The following is an 18,285-nucleotide window of genomic DNA, read 5'->3' as shown; positions in this document are numbered from 1 at the left end:
AGAACTGTACTCATCCAGAGTGAGCAAAAGGGCTGGCAGAATCACTCTGGACCCCTCACATCCAGCACACTCCCTCTTTGAACTGTTGCCATCTGGTCGACGCTACAGAGCACTGAGCACCAGAACGACCAGACACAGGAACAGTTTCTTCCCTCAGGCAATCCATCTCATGAACACCTGGCAATAATTGTGGAGCACACACTATTTATTCACTCATACACTTATTTATCTAACACCCACACTCAGTCTACATTCCAATTTGCACATAATATACCTGTACATACAACTGTCTATTGTTATATACCTGTACATACAATTGTCGATTTGTATATTTTTATTCCTTATTTACTTGTTCAATTTTTAATTTATTTTTATTTTTTATTATCTGTGTTTTGTCATTCTGTTGCACTGTGGAAGCTTCTGTCATGAAAACAAATTCCTCGTATGTGTAAACATACCTGGCAATAAAGCTCATTCTGATTCTGATTCTGATTTATTAGTTTTCATGACCATCTCACATGGTCAAAACCAGTGACGCAACAACCTTGGTATCACGCCCAATACTTTATCAACAGCAAATTAAATAACACTTTATTAGTGATTACTGTGCATTGTTTACTATGTATTATTTTTTGAAAATATTAGTATATAATAATTAATGATTTAATTGTTATTTGCTAACTTTATGTATGGGAATACAGTACACAAATATGAAATATGAGAAAGGAAATAATTAGTTATCAAAGTCTAAGCTTGACTTTAATGTTTTTTTTTTAAACTTAGCTGATGTTTTGAATGTACAGTACTTACTACAGAGGCAGCTGCTCAGTGATGATTGTGATGGATCTCTGTGTTTTTGCAGCTCCTCACATGGCTGTTCGACTGCTGAAGGTATCATCTGTAGCCACTGCAGTGTTCGCATCGTCAGGATTCTACTTGTACAGCAAAAATGTGGACTTCAATGATCTCAGCATCATCAGATTTGGGAGGGCAGCTGCTACAGTAAATATGATTATTATTATTTTTTCGTTTAATACTTTGAGTTCATTAAAGTTTTAATCCCTTTGAAAACGTTTTAATAATAAATATTACTTTTATATTAAATGGTTTATTAAATATAAATTGAATATAAAATATTTTTAATACTCGTGTTTGAATCACTGTAAGTAAATTACTTAAAAAAAAATATATATATATCTAAAATAAACTGCAAATACAGCAGATTTTAAATGCATTGTCCTGTCTAGTGTGCAGATATTTATTCAGTTTTCTTTGAAATGTACCATGGTAAAGCCATTTTATCTTTTGCAGCACCATGTTATTTCCATAGTAAATAAACATGGTAATCATTTAGTATCATATTACTGAAATCATATTTAAATAAGATTTTCCATCTGATATATCGCTGTATCATGGTACACAAGATCACTTTTATTTAAGAGTATTTTAACTGTTGAGATTTTCACAGTATGCTAGTTTTTTGAGTGATAACTTGAATTTATGAATCAGAGTTATGAATTGACAGTTTGAACTGATGTGAAAAATTTTGCCCTTTTGTTCCCCACTCTCCTTTTTCATCACTTATTCCTTTTAAAGGGGTCCTATTATGCTCTTTTACAAAGTCTTGATTTTGTTTTGGGGGTGTACTAGAACAGGCTCTCATACTGGGTTGTTCGAAAAACACATTATTTTTCACAAACCCGGATGATTGTAAACACTCTAAGTTCGTCTGCCTTGGGAAAGCTAGCGTGTCTCCGACTCGTTGCCTTCTCTAGTGCAGCTCAACCAGGTCTCGTCCCATTCGTCGATATTTGTGATCTCACAAATCCCGGAAAATATGCGTTGTAGTCCAAACGAGTCGTTCGTTGTAGTTTTTGAAAAGTGATTTCTGTTAAATAAAATATCTCCTTTTGAAGTGGACTTTGAGCTTTGTAACTTTGCAGATCTTTTTTTATGCTCAAACAGCAACATTACAGACTAACTAAAGTTGAAAAAGTGAAAAAGCATAATAGGACCCCTTTAATTAATTAATATTTTAATATTTTTTAATAATTCTTAAATACTACTTAAAAACTATTGCGTTTGAGTCACTGTAAGTAAATTACACTGTATTTGCATTTTTTCCTGAATATTTTAATTGTATTGTTCTATCTCTATTGTACAGATTTTTATTCATAGTTTTGTTCTTTGTCTCAGAAATTAATGTTTTCAGACGGCTGTCATCAGTTATGACTACCTCACCACTCTCAGAGATGTACAGTATGGGACAGAAGAGTACTGGGCTGTCAAATCAAAGGTAAAACTTTTTGTCTCAATGGTGATGGTTTATATCTAGGAATATCTGCTGTGTGGACATTTTTCTTTTTTATTTCATTTATTTTGGGCTTTGCACTTATTTTAGAGGAAAGTGGAGTGTAGCCAGAAAAGTAGGGGTCCCTGGGCTCTGACATAGACATTTTTCTTGAAAATCCTAATTTCAAGAAAGGAATATTGTGGTCCTGTAAAATTATTTTCATAGAGATGAATGAGCACTTTTGCCATAGAGTGCACTAAATATGTGCTGCTTCTGTGAACCGCAGAGTTTGCTTCCAAGAGGTCCAGAAAAGGCCTGAACAATCATAAATGGCTAATATATATATATATATATATATATATATATATATATGGGTATATAATGAGATAAGCAGTGTGCATTTCAGGAATATTTATTGTGATATTCCACTAACCCATAAGAATTATTGTTGCAGGCTCCATGATTTTTACTTCTGCATTTTGTGTGTTTATGTAATCTTAAATTACATGTACTTAAATAAGCAATTGTATTTTATTAAATGTCATCCAAGCCAACACATTACTCAAAGTAATATGATGGCATGTAAGTAAATAATCAACATGCAATCTCATTATTGATGCATTGAGCGGGCTTTCAAAACACACCATTAAATTAAAAACATCTTAAAACAACCTAAACAATCTGCTTTGCTGTTTGTAGGATCATAGCTGCAAATGCCAGGCAATAATTCTTGTGCCATTTCCACCCCTGTGTATAAAGGCCATTCGAACAGCTCTGTCAGGTACAGTTAAACAGCTGGAGCAGGGAAAGGTTGCAGTCTCTCACCTGTGTGTGTGTGAGTCTGAGCGCTGATGGCAGCGCTGAACCCTGAAGAGCAGGGTCCGAGCCAGATGCACTCTCTGCCAGGCCCGGGTGCGGAGGATAGGGTGCTGTTCTCCTTCCCCCTCGGGGCCTGCAGTCAAGCCTGGCTACACACGCTGATTAGAATTAATGCAGGCCCTTGATTTAATATAGAGGAGAGATTTGGCTTCTAATTATTCTCTCACTAGGTGTTTCAGTTCAGTGGGCTCAGGTTGTTTCGGATCATTCTTGCTTAGATTTTTCCCAGTTACTGTTTTTCTGCATTCTGGACATTTGTACAAATTAACAGGTTTAAGAGTCTTTTAAACAGTGAACACCTAAACATCTTTGTTTTTTGGGCAGTGTTTAATCTGCTGTGATATTACCATGTTTTTTGGAAATGATACTATGGTAATGCCATGTTGTTCTGCACATTTACCATAGCACAGTATTAGTAAAACCATTGTATATTTTGCAGTACCTTTGAGTACCATGACAAAACCATAGTAATTAAATATTGTAATCATTTAGTGCCATAGTATTTATTTCAATTAATTACTGTAACGGTTACACTTTATTTTAAGGTGTCCTTGTTACAGTGTAATTATACATTTAAGTACTGAGTAATATTAATTAACTACATGTGCTTACTTTGTGGTTAGGGTACTAATGTAATTATGCATAATTTATTGTAATTATAATAGTAAGTACATGTAACAAGTAAGGACACCTTAAAATAAAGTGTTACCAATCTAACACATCACTGTAATGTGGTACACAATATCACTTTTGATTATGCATTTGAATAATTGTGGAGTGTTGATTCAAACACAGTTTGAACTGATTTGAAATTGTTCAAACTTTTTTGGCTTTTTTTCCCCACTTTACTTTTTAATAAGTTATACCAGACAGATAGCTTGTTATCTGTATTAATAAATACCAGCTACATTTCAATGCATAAGCTCATAATCATGTTGCAAGTAATTGAATCATCAATGTCTCAGTGTTTAGTGGATCAAGGTCCAAGGTTCATGTTCATAATGTACTAATTCAAATTAAAGGGAACTAGAGAGTGGAATGAGACATCCTCATAATTTGGTATCACCACATTTGCGCGTTTTCATGTTTTGGCTCTAAAATTTGTGAGGGAGGAGGGTTTTTGGGAGGCAGTGGATGTTTTGCAGAAGGACGAGCATGTCTCATTGCTCAGTGAGAACAGTGCAAGGGATCATGGGGGAGCTCCCAGGTGTTACGGCTCTGTAATGGCCCCAGCATGTGACTCATGTAATGAGGGGCGTTCCACGCAGTTAACCATGCCTCTGCTCTCTGCAGACCAGACCACCTGCTCTTTGTGCCTACCAAGAGCTTTCCATCTCAGCCATTAAATCACTACTCACTTTTGTGTGACGTAATGATTGCTGAGATTCTAGACAGTTTTACTTTTTGCACGCTATACTAACCACATCAACATGAATGTTACAGTTTAAATGTTTTAATTAATAGTTTTATTCAGCAAGGATACATTAAACTGATCAACACTGTCACGAATTCGGTCCATGGACTTCCGTTTATTCACCACCAGAGGTCACCCTTTCCATTACATTGACTCTCGCACAACACAAACTGTTGCATAGCACCCCGGACTACATATCCCATCATTCATTGCACGGTTTGCACACTGCACTGATTGCACTCATTGCACACAGCTGTTTCTTATCACCTCACTCACTATATAACACCCACTCAAACTGCCATTCTCTGCTGAGTATTGTTTAGCCCGTCCCCCATTCCGAGCCTCTGTGTTTTCCTTGTTTTGCCTCGCCTTGCCTGTTTTCGTAGTTTCTGATCTTTGCCTGTTTTCCTGGATTTTTCCCTCTCGTCTCGCCCCTGTGATTCTGTCTGCCGATCGGTGACCTACGCTAGCCCTGGGACTATTCTTGTGTTTTGCCCGCCATATACCTGTTTGCCATTGTTTGACCCTGCCTGTTTACCACGTCTCTTTAATAAAGCCTGCAGATGGATCCACACGTCTCACGTCTCGTCAGCCCTGTCACAAACACAACTGTTTTCAACAATGATAATCATAAGAAATGCTTCTTTAGCACCAAATCAGCATATTAGAACAACTTCTGAAGGATCATGTGACACTGAAGACTGTTGAAAATTCAACTTTGTCATCAAAGGAATTACATTTTTAAAATATATGAACATAGAAAAGTTATTTAAGATGTTAATAATATTTCACAATATTACTGTTTTTATTGTATTTTTGATGAAATAAATGCATGAGACTTCTTTCAAAAACATTGAAAAAATTCTACAGACCCCAAACCTTTGAATTGTAGTGTATTTGAAAGTGAAACAGCATTTTTTTTATATATTGATATAAATAGTGTTATATTGAGGATTTTACTTTTGTTGTTACAAATATTTTGTCCAATGGCAGTAGATTGTGAAAAATGGTTTTAATTGATGGGTTGAAAAATAGGGCTTGGTGACATCAGCTAAAAGTCATTTCAGAGGATTTTGAATAATTTTGATTCTATGTCATTTTTAACAACTCATTAAACAGAATAGATCATTTAACCCATTCAGTTAAACAGATCATTAAAGTACATTCAGATATGATCGTTCTGGTATAGAATGTTTATATCAGGGCTGGCAATTGATTTTAATGTCTTTGAAGATAATTAAAAAAATTTTTTTTTATTGTGACATGAGTAAAACATTGAATAGACAAAAAGTTACTTTAAAATTGAATATTTAATTTGATTTATTTCCATATCATTGAACTTAAGCCTATATGCTGACAGTCTGCAGCAATTAGTTTGGTCCGTTGAAAATGTGCTTTGACAGATGCTTTGACTGTTGAGTCCATGAGCTATTGTCTTCTACACTAAATACCCAATTCTTGAAACACAGTTTGGCTTATCCAGTCTAAGACCTATAGATCTGACATTCCCATGCTTCTTCCGTCATATAATCTTTGCTGTTTGATATTGTATGACAGATTCACATGCATTTCCCCTTGTTTCTCCCACTGTGCTGACACATAATTAGCAGTCAAAGGTGGCAAAATTGACTACTTAGAAAGTATTCCTGGGGAGCAAGTAATCACTGGGTCCACAGTTGGAGTTTCTTAAATAGATGCTTTTGGCCCTTTTAACCCACAGCTGATGTCTCCTGATAATGTATTTTATGAATAGTAAGGAAAAACACGTTTTCCTGCAATGTCAATGTGGCTCCATTGAAAGGAGCCCAGCAGTGAGAGATTACATCTATCTGCTTTTGGAAAGACCACCGGAGAACATCGGTGACACCCAAACTCCAGCCTGCAGTGCCTTGCCTGATTTTTAGTTGCAGATGCCATTTACATTTTCTTTCTTTTTGAAGTAGAGCAACCATTTGAAGAGTTGGTACATGTACGTGGCTTATTCAAACTTAATTTAAAACAAATTAAAATGGCATTTGATAATTTATTTCAGCTGACAAATGATTTTAATGATAGACATTAATTCAGTCAATAAATGTTATGTATAAATTAGGGGTGTGCCGATCCGCTATTCAGTATCGGTATCACTCCGATACTGCTACTTTCTGCTGGATCGGGTATCGGTCAGACGAGACCGATCCAAATCCGATATTGTGCGTATACTGTTCTGTGTTTAAGCCCCACAAAAGGCACAAAAACATTATAAAGCACTATAAAGTTTCGTTGCACTATATTTCAAGTGTTCTGAGAACGTTCCATAGTTTAATGTGAGGTACAGATGAATATATAAAGGGGTCATATGACGTTGCTAAAAATAACATTATTTGGTGTAATGCAATGTGTTTATGTGGTTTAAGGTTAAAAAAACACATTATTTTCCACATACTGTACATTATTGTTTCTCCTCTATGCCCTGCCTTTCTGAAACGCGCCGATTTTTACAAAGCTCATCGTTCTGAAAAGCGAGGTGTGCTCTGATTGGCCAGCTATCTAGTGCGTTGTGATTGGCTGAATGCCTCAAGCGTGTGATGGAAATGTTACGCCCCTTACCATACTGTGATGCCGTGTCCCAGCGCGACGAGACAAAAACATAAAACCCATTATAAACTAGGCATTTGTTGCATCCAGTGGGGATATAATTACTGATTATAATGACTTGTATTTTCTTTTTTGTTGTAAATACAACTTAAACACTGATTTCTAGTTGTGTCCTCTTTTGGAAGGCCAAACAAAGTAGTTTCACTTTCACAAGGAAACACAGCGTCTTCATGACATGGCGGTGGCAACAATACTACAGCGAAAATCAAAGTTACTCCTCCTTTCTTTGCGTGAACATTTGGGCGGTGTTATGCAAATTTTCCCACACAGTGACGTAGATATGTGGGGGCGTGTTTAAACGAGGAGTTTTAGGAGGGCGTGGACAAGTCTTAACTTTTATAAAGAATATCTCTTTGGGTTTGAGACTTTAGTCTTTGCAACTTTAGGGATCTTATCTATTCACGAACAGCTTGTAACTCCAAAGAGAGAGGAAAACTTGAAATCGCATCATATGACCCCTTTAAGTCGTTAAATTCAAGTTCTCTAAACTCTTCTCTCCGCTGCGGCTGTCAGTCATCCTCCATCCAGCATTCAAACTGCGTGTCGTGTTCGGTTACGACAGTCAAGACGACGAAACTCTCTGATACAATGTTCCTATTATTATACTTGATCTGTAAGATAAACATCAGTGATTTTGCATAAAATGACTTTATCTTGCTGGAGTTTAGTGCTAATTCTAAATCTTGTTACTTTCTACCGGGTGTCTGTTAGAGATCACAACACTGGAGTAGAGAGCACTATGAATTGTTCTTCACGTGCACAGTAATTGAAATGTATAACTGTTAAAAGACAAGGCTCAATAAACTATCGCACAGATATAATACACTACGCTTCAATGTCTCTTCCCTTTGTGCTTTTAACCTCTCTATGCGGAGCACTGCGCACTGTGACTCCGTGTTGCTTCAAGCGCATCATTCTGTGCACAGGATGCGCTTTGTGCCGCTCTGTATTGGAGCCTTTCATGTTATAATGCTTTTGCACAATGTAAGTGTTAATAGCCTTTCTTGTTCTGTCTTATCTATCATATGTTGCTGCCTCATTACTGTGAAATAATTGTAAAAGAAATGTATTTAATTTATTGCATATATTTATTATATATAATTATATTTACTTGTTTTCCATGAACGTATTTTACAATACAAAGAGCATAAGCACAAAGAGCAAATGTGTAACATTTTACCAGATTACACCTATTATTTACTTAAATATTTAAAAAATGATCAGGTCAACAAACACTCAGGTATAGAAATCTAAAAAAAAAAAAAAAAAAAACCTGTGCTGGTATCGTATCGGTATTGTCCGATACTCAGAACTTTTGGTATCGGGATCGGTTCTGAAAAAATTGTATCATGCCACCCCTAGTATAAATCCATGCTGACAAGCAGAGAGCAATTTCTCTGCATTATTGCATAATTTTATTGGTCTCAGATAATGCCGCATTGCATACGATTTCTTAGTTTAAGTATTTAATTAAACATTTAATATTATTTATAGTGAATATAATTTATTATATTTCTAATTATTATATTTATTAAGTAACAGATTAACTCAATTATGAATTAAATTAGATTTTTTTAATTATTATTAATATTTATTTACACTTTGCAGTTGTAGTTTAAAATGACTACCAGCAGCAGTTATAGTACCTAAACCATTTACATTTAGTCATTTAGCAGACGCTTTTATCCAAAGGGACTTACAAAGTAGAAGCAATCAGACCAACGAGAGAGCAACAATATACAAGTGCTGTGACAAGTCTCAGTCTAGCACAGTGCACATGAGAGTGAGAGTGATTTTGTGCCTCTTTGGGATGGCACCACGAGGCGTCGTTCACTTGCAGAATGCAGGCTTCTGGAGGGCGCATATAGGTCTGAACTAGCGAGTTTAGGTAAACCACAAAAATGAAGGTGAATCTGGAAACTAGAGCCACCTCCCTCTCCTCCTAGTTTCTAAAAAACTATCATGTAGAAACTGCAGGATATCGCAGCGAGACAAACTGCTCTCCGGCCTGCTTTGATTACGACACATGGACGCCTGCAGTTTTAGACGACAACACCGGTGGCACGCAGAGCTCTAGCGATGCTGAATAATGCATGCACTCAAAGTTGGAGGGCAGGTGTACCAGGCGCTGCCGCTGTCAGACAGGCATTGGAGCACAAACGGAGGTAATCTGTTTTCCCTGGCGCTGTGAGGCTCTGCTGTAAAATGCACTTTTTCTACCCACTGCTCAGAAAATAGTCTAGCTGTATAATCTCCTACCCTGTGTGGGGTCTTCGTTGAGGAGAGGATATGTGTCCCATCGTGGCTGACCGATTACCCTCCGAACACTCTGAGGAGATGATGTGAATCATTGTGTGAATATCACAGATATAAAGTGTTGAAATGTGTCAGAATCCTCTCTGTAAATGGGTGGTTCTGAACTGGTGGGTCAAGACGCAAGACCTATTTTGGGAAAAAACTATGCTAAAAGCAATTATGCAAATGCAATTAAAGACATAATTGCACATGATAGCTAAATATATAGACATGAACTTGTAATCACCATTTCATTTTTTATTTTTAAGTTGATTTGCTGTTTACTTATGATAGGACAATATGAACAGAAAGCTACTTTTAATTACTATTTTAATTTGTACATTATATGTATATATTTTTTGCTCTTTTATTGAGGCCCCTGGTTAAGATACTATGGCCTGGTTTATATCATAGCCAAATGTTCAAACTAGATTTTTTTTTAGTGGTCTGTTTGGCAAAAGGCGGATCATTGTCCTTAAACTGCTGTAAAGGAATCTGAGGCTGTTTTCACAGTCGACTGTGCAATTTTTCACTTATTTAAGGATGATTGAGCATCATCCTCCATTCCCCAAGGAGTTTGTCTGAGCAATAGTATGAAGTTACTGTTTGTTTACAGGTTAATTTTCTGTTGTTGTTGGTATTTTGCTTGCGTATGTGTGTTTTTGTATTTTTGACTTGTACATTTGTTTATGTTTGTGAATAAGTGTGAGTTTGCAGAGGTCTCAAAGTCCTTGACCAGCCTTCACGGAGCATTTGCACAGCAGATTAGACTTCAGCGAGGGCTTATTCCACACGACTTCCCCCAGAGAAGCCGAAACGTCCTCTTCATGACCCTATTGCTGAAGCGGAGCGCTACCGGGGTCTGAGACTGATTACAGGGTTAGAACAGCTATAGCTCACGGAAGCAGAAAGGACATCAGTGGAGATTTTCTCTCATTGTCATCTTTTTATCTTTGCTAAAGACTACATTGATAAGGTAACTGCGATTTTTAGTTCTCAAACCCGATCTCCAGCTGGCCCCGGGGGTCCAGTTACTCACACAAAGCAGAATTTTGGGGGTCTGCTTTGGGTCGGACTCTGTGATCTTTCCTTGAACATTCAAAAAAACCTCAGAAGTGGTACCCCGTTGATGTAGCTGAGACTTCCTGACTCTGGCGAGCAGCAAGAAAGAGGATTGACAGTAATCTGATTGTGGGAAAAATGGAATTTGGATTGAGTTTGGCTTGGCTCATTCTTTTAAGGGAAAAGACTCATGTTGATGTGAGAAAGCGGTCTTTTCCCCCTTCCCTTCTTTTCACTTTCACTCTAGAACCGTTCCCTTCCTCCTTGTCTAAATGATTAATCTGTTCCTCGCACAGGTTGTTGTTCCAAGTAAGTCAGCATCTTGGCTTGTAGCATTGGAGAGAAAAACAAGCCTGGAGTGTTTGTTGGCAGAGACCTTAACAAAGTCAAAAACAGCCACTCTAACAGAATGTGGCCGAGGTGCTATAATAATAATGTTTGGTAACACTTTATTTCGATAGTCCACTTTAGACATTCTATTAACAGTAAGTAACTTTGCAAATACATGTCAACTAGCAGTTAGTAGAGTATTAGTAGACTGTCTGCTTAATATCTTATAACTCTTTCTTTGTCAACTTATTTTACTAACCCTAAACCTACCCTAACAGTCTACTCTGAGAGTTAGTAGACATGTAGTTGCAAATTAATGAGAATTAGTTGACATGTAGTTGACATGTAGTTACAAAGTTACTTATAGTTAGTAGAATGTCTAAAGTGGACTATCGAAATAAAGTGTAACCTAATGTTTTTCTTTTCCTGAAGGAGTGAACTGTTTACGGCGAGTCCATAAATGTGCACCTCTATAACTGAACAGTTTTATGCGGCATGTGTGTTTAGACTCGCAACCCTATTGATGTGGCCACCTGTTATGCCACGTTCTAAATCACAAGTCTCTCTGCTCTGCCACCAACTTAGACTATCATGTTTATTGCGACGATGTAATAGATCACAGGCGTGTAAGAAAGCACCTATAATACGGGGGCCGGTAATGAAATGCTGGCCGTATCACTGGATGATTAATGTGCAGGTGCTCGCTGAAGGTCATCTCAGATTTTCGCCTTCGGATTATCATTAGCTCGGGCGTGCTCTTAGACGTCTAATTCATCATCGTTTTTTAGGTTGCACCGATACTGTATTTTCATTGCAGCCAGGAAGATGGGCTGCTACGGACATGCAAATGAGCCAGGGTTTGTTTGAAGTTAGCATAAAATTGATTTTGTGAACACCATTGGTCTTGATTTTCTCTATGATTCAGCTTGAAATTGCGGCGTGCACTTCCATCGACTTGGTTAGTTGTCATTAAAGGTCACTTGAGGATGGGAAGACCCCTTTCCGAGCTTGATGCATTAAAGTAATAAATCAGCGGCATCTTCCGTTTGTGGCAAACAATTATATCAGAGGACGGTAGTAACTAGGTGTTTTAGGCAGTTACTTTCTAAAACTGTTTATAATTATCTTGCGAAGTGCAACAGGTGCCATTTATCATCTCCAGATCTGAACTAATGAAATGACTTTTGGGAAATAGAGAGAAAATGAAGGATGCAGAAGTGGATTGCACACATGGAGAAACAGTGCTGTGCTCATCAGTTCATAGGTTTGCTGCAGCCGGGAAAACTGAACATATGGATGAGCCATATATTCATTTCCCTAGCTCTGAGTGAAAACCCCAGGTTGCTGTCGCCTTTTAGGAACTTAGTTTCTGCCCTTATGAAAGTTAGAAGGACTTGTAAGTTTGGAAACTGCTGACTGGAATAAATGTAATAAAAAAAAAAAAAAAAAAAACCTGTGCTGGTATCGTATCGGTATTGTCCGATACTCAGAACTTTTGGTATCGGGATCGGTTCTGAAAAAATTGTATCATGCCACCCCTAGTATAAATCCATGCTGACAAGCAGAGAGCAATTTCTCTGCATTATTGCATAATTTTATTGGTCTCAGATAATGCCGCATTGCATACGATTTCTTAGTTTAAGTATTTAATTAAACATTTAATATTATTTATAGTGAATATAATTTATTATATTTCTAATTATTATATTTATTAAGTAACAGATTAACTCAATTATGAATTAAATTAGATTTTTTTAATTATTATTAATATTTATTTACACTTTGCAGTTGTAGTTTAAAATGACTACCAGCAGCAGTTATAGTACCTAAACCATTTACATTTAGTCATTTAGCAGACGCTTTTATCCAAAGGGACTTACAAAGTAGAAGCAATCAGACCAACGAGAGAGCAACAATATACAAGTGCTGTGACAAGTCTCAGTCTAGCACAGTGCACATGAGAGTGAGAGTGATTTTGTGCCTCTTTGGGATGGCACCACGAGGCGTCGTTCACTTGCAGAATGCAGGCTTCTGGAGGGCGCATATAGGTCTGAACTAGCGAGTTTAGGTAAACCACAAAAATGAAGGTGAATCTGGAAACTAGAGCCACCTCCCTCTCCTCCTAGTTTCTCAAAAACTATCATGTAGAAACTGCAGGATATCGCAGCGAGACAAACTGCTCTCCGGCCTGCTTTGATTACGACACATGGACGCCTGCAGTTTTAGACGACAACACCGGTGGCACGCAGAGCTCTAGCGATGCTGAATAATGCATGCACTCAAAGTTGGAGGGCAGGTGTACCAGGCGCTGCCGCTGTCAGACAGGCATTGGAGCACAAACGGAGGTAATCTGTTTTCCCTGGCGCTGTGAGGCTCTGCTGTAAAATGCACTTTTTCTACCCACTGCTCAGAAAATAGTCTAGCTGTATAATCTCCTACCCTGTGTGGGGTCTTCGTTGAGGAGAGGATATGTGTCCCATCGTGGCTGACCGATTACCCTCCGAACACTCTGAGGAGATGATGTGAATCATTGTGTGAATATCACAGATATAAAGTGTTGAAATGTGTCAGAATCCTCTCTGTAAATGGGTGGTTCTGAACTGGTGGGTCAAGACGCAAGACCTATTTTGGGAAAAAACTATGCTAAAAGCAATTATGCAAATGCAATTAAAGACATAATTGCACATGATAGCTAAATATATAGACATGAACTTGTAATCACCATTTCATTTTTTATTTTTAAGTTGATTTGCTGTTTACTTATGATAGGACAATATGAACAGAAAGCTACTTTTAATTACTATTTTAATTTGTACATTATATGTATATATTTTTTGCTCTTTTATTGAGGCCCCTGGTTAAGATACTATGGCCTGGTTTATATCATAGCCAAATGTTCAAACTAGATTTTTTTTTAGTGGTCTGTTTGGCAAAAGGCGGATCATTGTCCTTAAACCTGCTGTAAAGGAATCTGAGGCTGTTTTCACAGTCGACTGTGCAATTTTTCACTTATTTAAGGATGACTGAGCATCATCCTCCATTCCCCAAGGAGTTTGTCTGAGCAATAGTATGAAGTTACTGTTTGTTTACAGGTTAATTTTCTGTTGTTGTTGGAATTGAGGCCCCTGGTTAAGATACTATGGCCTGGTTTATATCATAGCCAAATGTTCAAACTAGATTTTTTTTAGTGGTCTGTTTGGCAAAAGGCGGATCACTGTCCTTAAACCTGCTGTAAAGGAATCTGAGGCTGTTTTCACAGTCGACTGTGCAATTTTTCACTTATTTAAGGATGATTGAGCATCATCCTCCATTCCCCAAGGAGTTTGTCTGAGCAATAGTATGAAGTTACTGTTTGTTTACAGGTTAATTTTCTGTTGTTGTTGGTATTTTGCTTGCGTATGTGTGTTTTTGTATTTTTGACTTGTACATTTGTTTATGTTTGTGAATAAGTGTGAGTTTGCAGAGGTCTCAAAGTCCTTGACCAGCCTTCACGGAGCATTTGCACAGCAGATTAGACTTCAGCGAGGGCTTATTCCACACGACTTCCCCCAGAGAAGCCGAAACGTCCTCTTCATGACCCTATTGCTGAAGCGGAGCGCTACCGGGGTCTGAGACTGATTACAGGGTTAGAACAGCTATAGCTCACGGAAGCAGAAAGGACATCAGTGGAGATTTTCTCTCATTGTCATCTTTTTATCTTTGCTAAAGACTACATTGATAAGGTAACTGCGATTTTTAGTTCTCAAACCCGATCTCCAGCTGGCCCCGGGGGTCCAGTTACTCACACAAAGCAGGATTTTGGGGGTCTGCTTTGGGTCGGACTCTGTGATCTTTCCTTGAACATTCAAAAAAACCTCAGAAGTGGTACCCCGTTGATGTAGCTGAGACTTCCTGACTCTGGCGAGCAGCAAGAAAGAGGATTGACAGTAATCTGATTGTGGGAAAAATGGAATTTGGATTGAGTTTGGCTTGGCTCATTCTTTTAAGGGAAAAGACTCATGTTGATGTGAGAAAGCGGTCTTTTCCCCCTTCCCTTCTTTTCACTTTCACTCTAGAACCGTTCCCTTCCTCCTTGTCTAAATGATTAATCTGTTCCTCGCACAGGTTGTTGTTCCAAGTAAGTCAGCATCTTGGCTTGTAGCATTGGAGAGAAAAACAAGCCTGGAGTGTTTGTTGGCAGAGACCTTAACAAAGTCAAAAACAGCCACTCTAACAGAATGTGGCCGAGGTGCTATAATAATAATGTTTGGTAACACTTTATTTCGATAGTCCACTTTAGACATTCTATTAACAGTAAGTAACTTTGCAAATACATGTCAACTAGCAGTTAGTAGAGTATTAGTAGACTGTCTGCTTAATATCTTATAACTCTTTCTTTGTCAACTTATTTTACTAACCCTAAACCTACCCTAACAGTCTACTCTGAGAGTTAGTAGACATGTAGTTGCAAATTAATGAGAATTAGTTGACATGTAGTTGACATGTAGTTACAAAGTTACTTATAGTTAGTAGAATGTCTAAAGTGGACTATCGAAATAAAGTGTAACCTAATGTTTTTCTTTTCCTGAAGGAGTGAACTGTTTACGGCGAGTCCATAAATGTGCACCTCTATAACTGAACAGTTTTATGCGGCATGTGTGTTTAGACTCGCAACCCTATTGATGTGGCCACCTGTTATGCCACGTTCTAAATCACAAGTCTCTCTGCTCTGCCACCAACTTAGACTATCATGTTTATTGCGACGATGTAATAGATCACAGGCGTGTAAGAAAGCACCTATAATACGGGGGCTGGTAATGAAATGCTGGCCGTATCACTGGATGATTAATGTGCAGGTGCTCGCTGAAGGTCATCTCAGATTTTCGCCTTCGGATTATCATTAGCTCGGGCGTGCTCTTAGACGTCTAATTCATCATCGTTTTTTAGGTTGCACCGATACTGTATTTTCATTGCAGCCAGGAAGATGGGCTGCTACGGACATGCAAATGAGCCAGGGTTTGTTTGAAGTTAGCATAAAATTGATTTTGTGAACACCATTGGTCTTGATTTTCTCTATGATTCAGCTTGAAATTGCGGCGTGCACTTCCATCGACTTGGTTAGTTGTCATTAAAGGTCACTTGAGGATGGGAAGACCCCTTTCCGAGCTTGATGCATTAAAGTAATAAATCAGCGGCATCTTCCGTTTGTGGCAAACAATTATATCAGAGGACGGTAGTAACTAGGTGTTTTAGGCAGTTACTTTCTAAAACTGTTTATAATTATCTTGCGAAGTGCAACAGGTGCCATTTATCATCTCCAGATCTGAACTAATGAAATGACTTTTGGGAAATAGAGAGAAAATGAAGGATGCAGAAGTGGATTGCACACATGGAGAAACAGTGCTGTGCTCATCAGTTCATAGGTTTGCTGCAGCCGGGAAAACTGAACATATGGATGAGCCATATATTCATTTCCCTAGCTCTGAGTGAAAACCCCAGGTTGCTGTCGCCTTTTAGGAACTTAGTTTCTGCCCTTATGAAAGTTAGAAGGACTTGTAAGTTTGGAAACTGCTGACTGGAATAAATGTAATGTAGATGCAATTGTTAACACTATATTATCACCTTGCTTGTGTTTGCTTTAACCTTGAAAATGTAAGATGTTGGAGAAATATAATGTGCAGTCCTAGCCTAGAAGTTCTGCTTCTCCATGCTTCTTGAGCTGTGGTGCCCATGCAGGAGATGTAGTTTGAATCTGACCTGCATTGTGTTCCAATCCTGCTTCTTTTCTCTCTCTGGGTTCATCATCACTTTCTGTCCTCTAGCTTTGTTATAACAGTAGGTTGCAGAAGTAAAAATCCCATCCATTCGTAGAGAAATTTGTTTTGAACAATAATGTGTAAAAGGTTTCCAAATTTCACAAAAATGTTTGCAAAATTTGCAAATGGTAAGAGCAATCCACCAATCAGAGAAGTCTGTTATGACATTGTAAAATCTCTACTCTTCAGGTATTTTATTATTTTATATTAATAATATTTTACCAAGTGAAGTTTTATATTTTAATTTAAGTTAGGCTAGCTAAAAATGGTTCGTTCCTGTCCTTAATTCTAAATTGGTCAGCAGCTGTTTTATCAAATTCCCTTTTTTGCTAAATTAATAAAAAATATGCTTGTTATGCCCTTTTATTTTATTTTTTATTTTATAATTTTTTTTATTATTTCGTTTTTTTTAATTATTATTTTGTTTTTATTTTATTAAAATTGTCTCAATTTGTACTTACAAAATGTGTAAATCTGTGAAGAACTTGCTGTTGAATTTTGTAATTTTGAAAGTTCAAAAAAAATAAAAAAATCCCACCCCTCCTGTGACCCATGGTTTGTCTGTATGTGTATTCAGAGCCAGTGAGCAATGGACTTTCATAATAATCAAAAACTGTGTTAATGCGCGATAAAATAATTGTCGGTGTTAATCAATTAATGCGTTAACAGGATATTAACGTGTTAAATTGTCAGAGAGGATGGACTAAAGGAACTGAATGAAAGGCTTGGCTAACTATTCGATTCTGCTTTTTACAGCCACATAGCCTGCTTAAATTTTAGGAGCATAACAGTTGGAGGATGGTGTGGCAGAGTGGTTTAAGATCCTGAATAGTAACCAAAAGGTTGCTGATTTGAACTCCACATGTAGCGACCACTAAAAAGGACCCTTTTACTTTCTGCCAAATTCTCTTTTATTTTCCCCCAAATTATGTATTTTCCTGTTTTAATGGTTGATGGTTGCTTTCTGAAATGTTTTTTGTCCCCCAGAAATTCTGTTATATTTAAATTTTCCAGATGCTGTGTTAGATGATTTTCAAATCAAATCAAAAACGGTGGTTTCAAATGAATGCATAAAACTTTAAGTAATTAATCTTTTAAAAGTAATCATTCTAAAGTAATTAATCTTCTAAACTGTAATCAAATGAAAATTTAACTTTCTTTTGTCAAACAAAGTGCTAGACAACAGAGGTTTATGGTTTAAACTTGGATGAAAAATTGTGAATATTTAGATATTCTGTGGCATGTTTTATGATTTGTAAGGTTTTTTTAACGAATCTTTGCAAATCGCCTTTCCTAATAATGTGCTAATTAGCTAGTTTCACGATGAATGCAGCTAAAGTAAACAGTCTCTCTGAAAGCGGCTCGGAAGAGAGGGGCGGGGTCAGCAGAGCTCATTAACATTTAAAGGAAAATGCTACAAATCTGCATGCTCTGAAAAGAGCTGTTTTTCACAGGGGTAAAAAAGGTGTTTTTTACACTACCATTGAGAAATTTTAACCAAACTATGTTACAGACTTTTCATTAAGACCCTAAAGAATCATATCAACTTGTGGAAAATGGGCATCCTATGACCCCTTTAA

General features: G+C 37.4%; 1 protein-coding gene across 2 annotated transcripts in view; it reads left to right on the top strand.

The window, feature by feature from the left end:
• The window catches only part of adck1 (aarF domain containing kinase 1), a 143,824-nt gene that overhangs the window by 1,870 nt on the left and 123,669 nt on the right, over positions 1 to 18,285 (top strand). For both annotated transcript variants that reach the window (XM_016269702.1, XM_016269701.1), the window contains exons 2-3: positions 863 to 1,002; positions 2,213 to 2,296. In XM_016269702.1, the coding sequence (XP_016125188.1) occupies positions 871 to 1,002; positions 2,213 to 2,296 (216 nt within the window). In that variant the 5' untranslated portion in view covers positions 863 to 870. The remainder of the gene's footprint in view (positions 1 to 862; positions 1,003 to 2,212; positions 2,297 to 18,285) is intronic.

This window comes from Sinocyclocheilus grahami, unplaced genomic scaffold, assembly GCF_001515645.1.
Source record: "Sinocyclocheilus grahami isolate Dianchi unplaced genomic scaffold, SAMN03320097.WGS_v1.1 scaffold54.1, whole genome shotgun sequence".
Lineage (NCBI taxonomy): Eukaryota > Metazoa > Chordata > Actinopteri > Cypriniformes > Cyprinidae > Sinocyclocheilus > Sinocyclocheilus grahami.
Note: the sequence above shows the minus strand (reverse complement) of the source record. Positions and strands in the feature narration are given on the sequence as shown.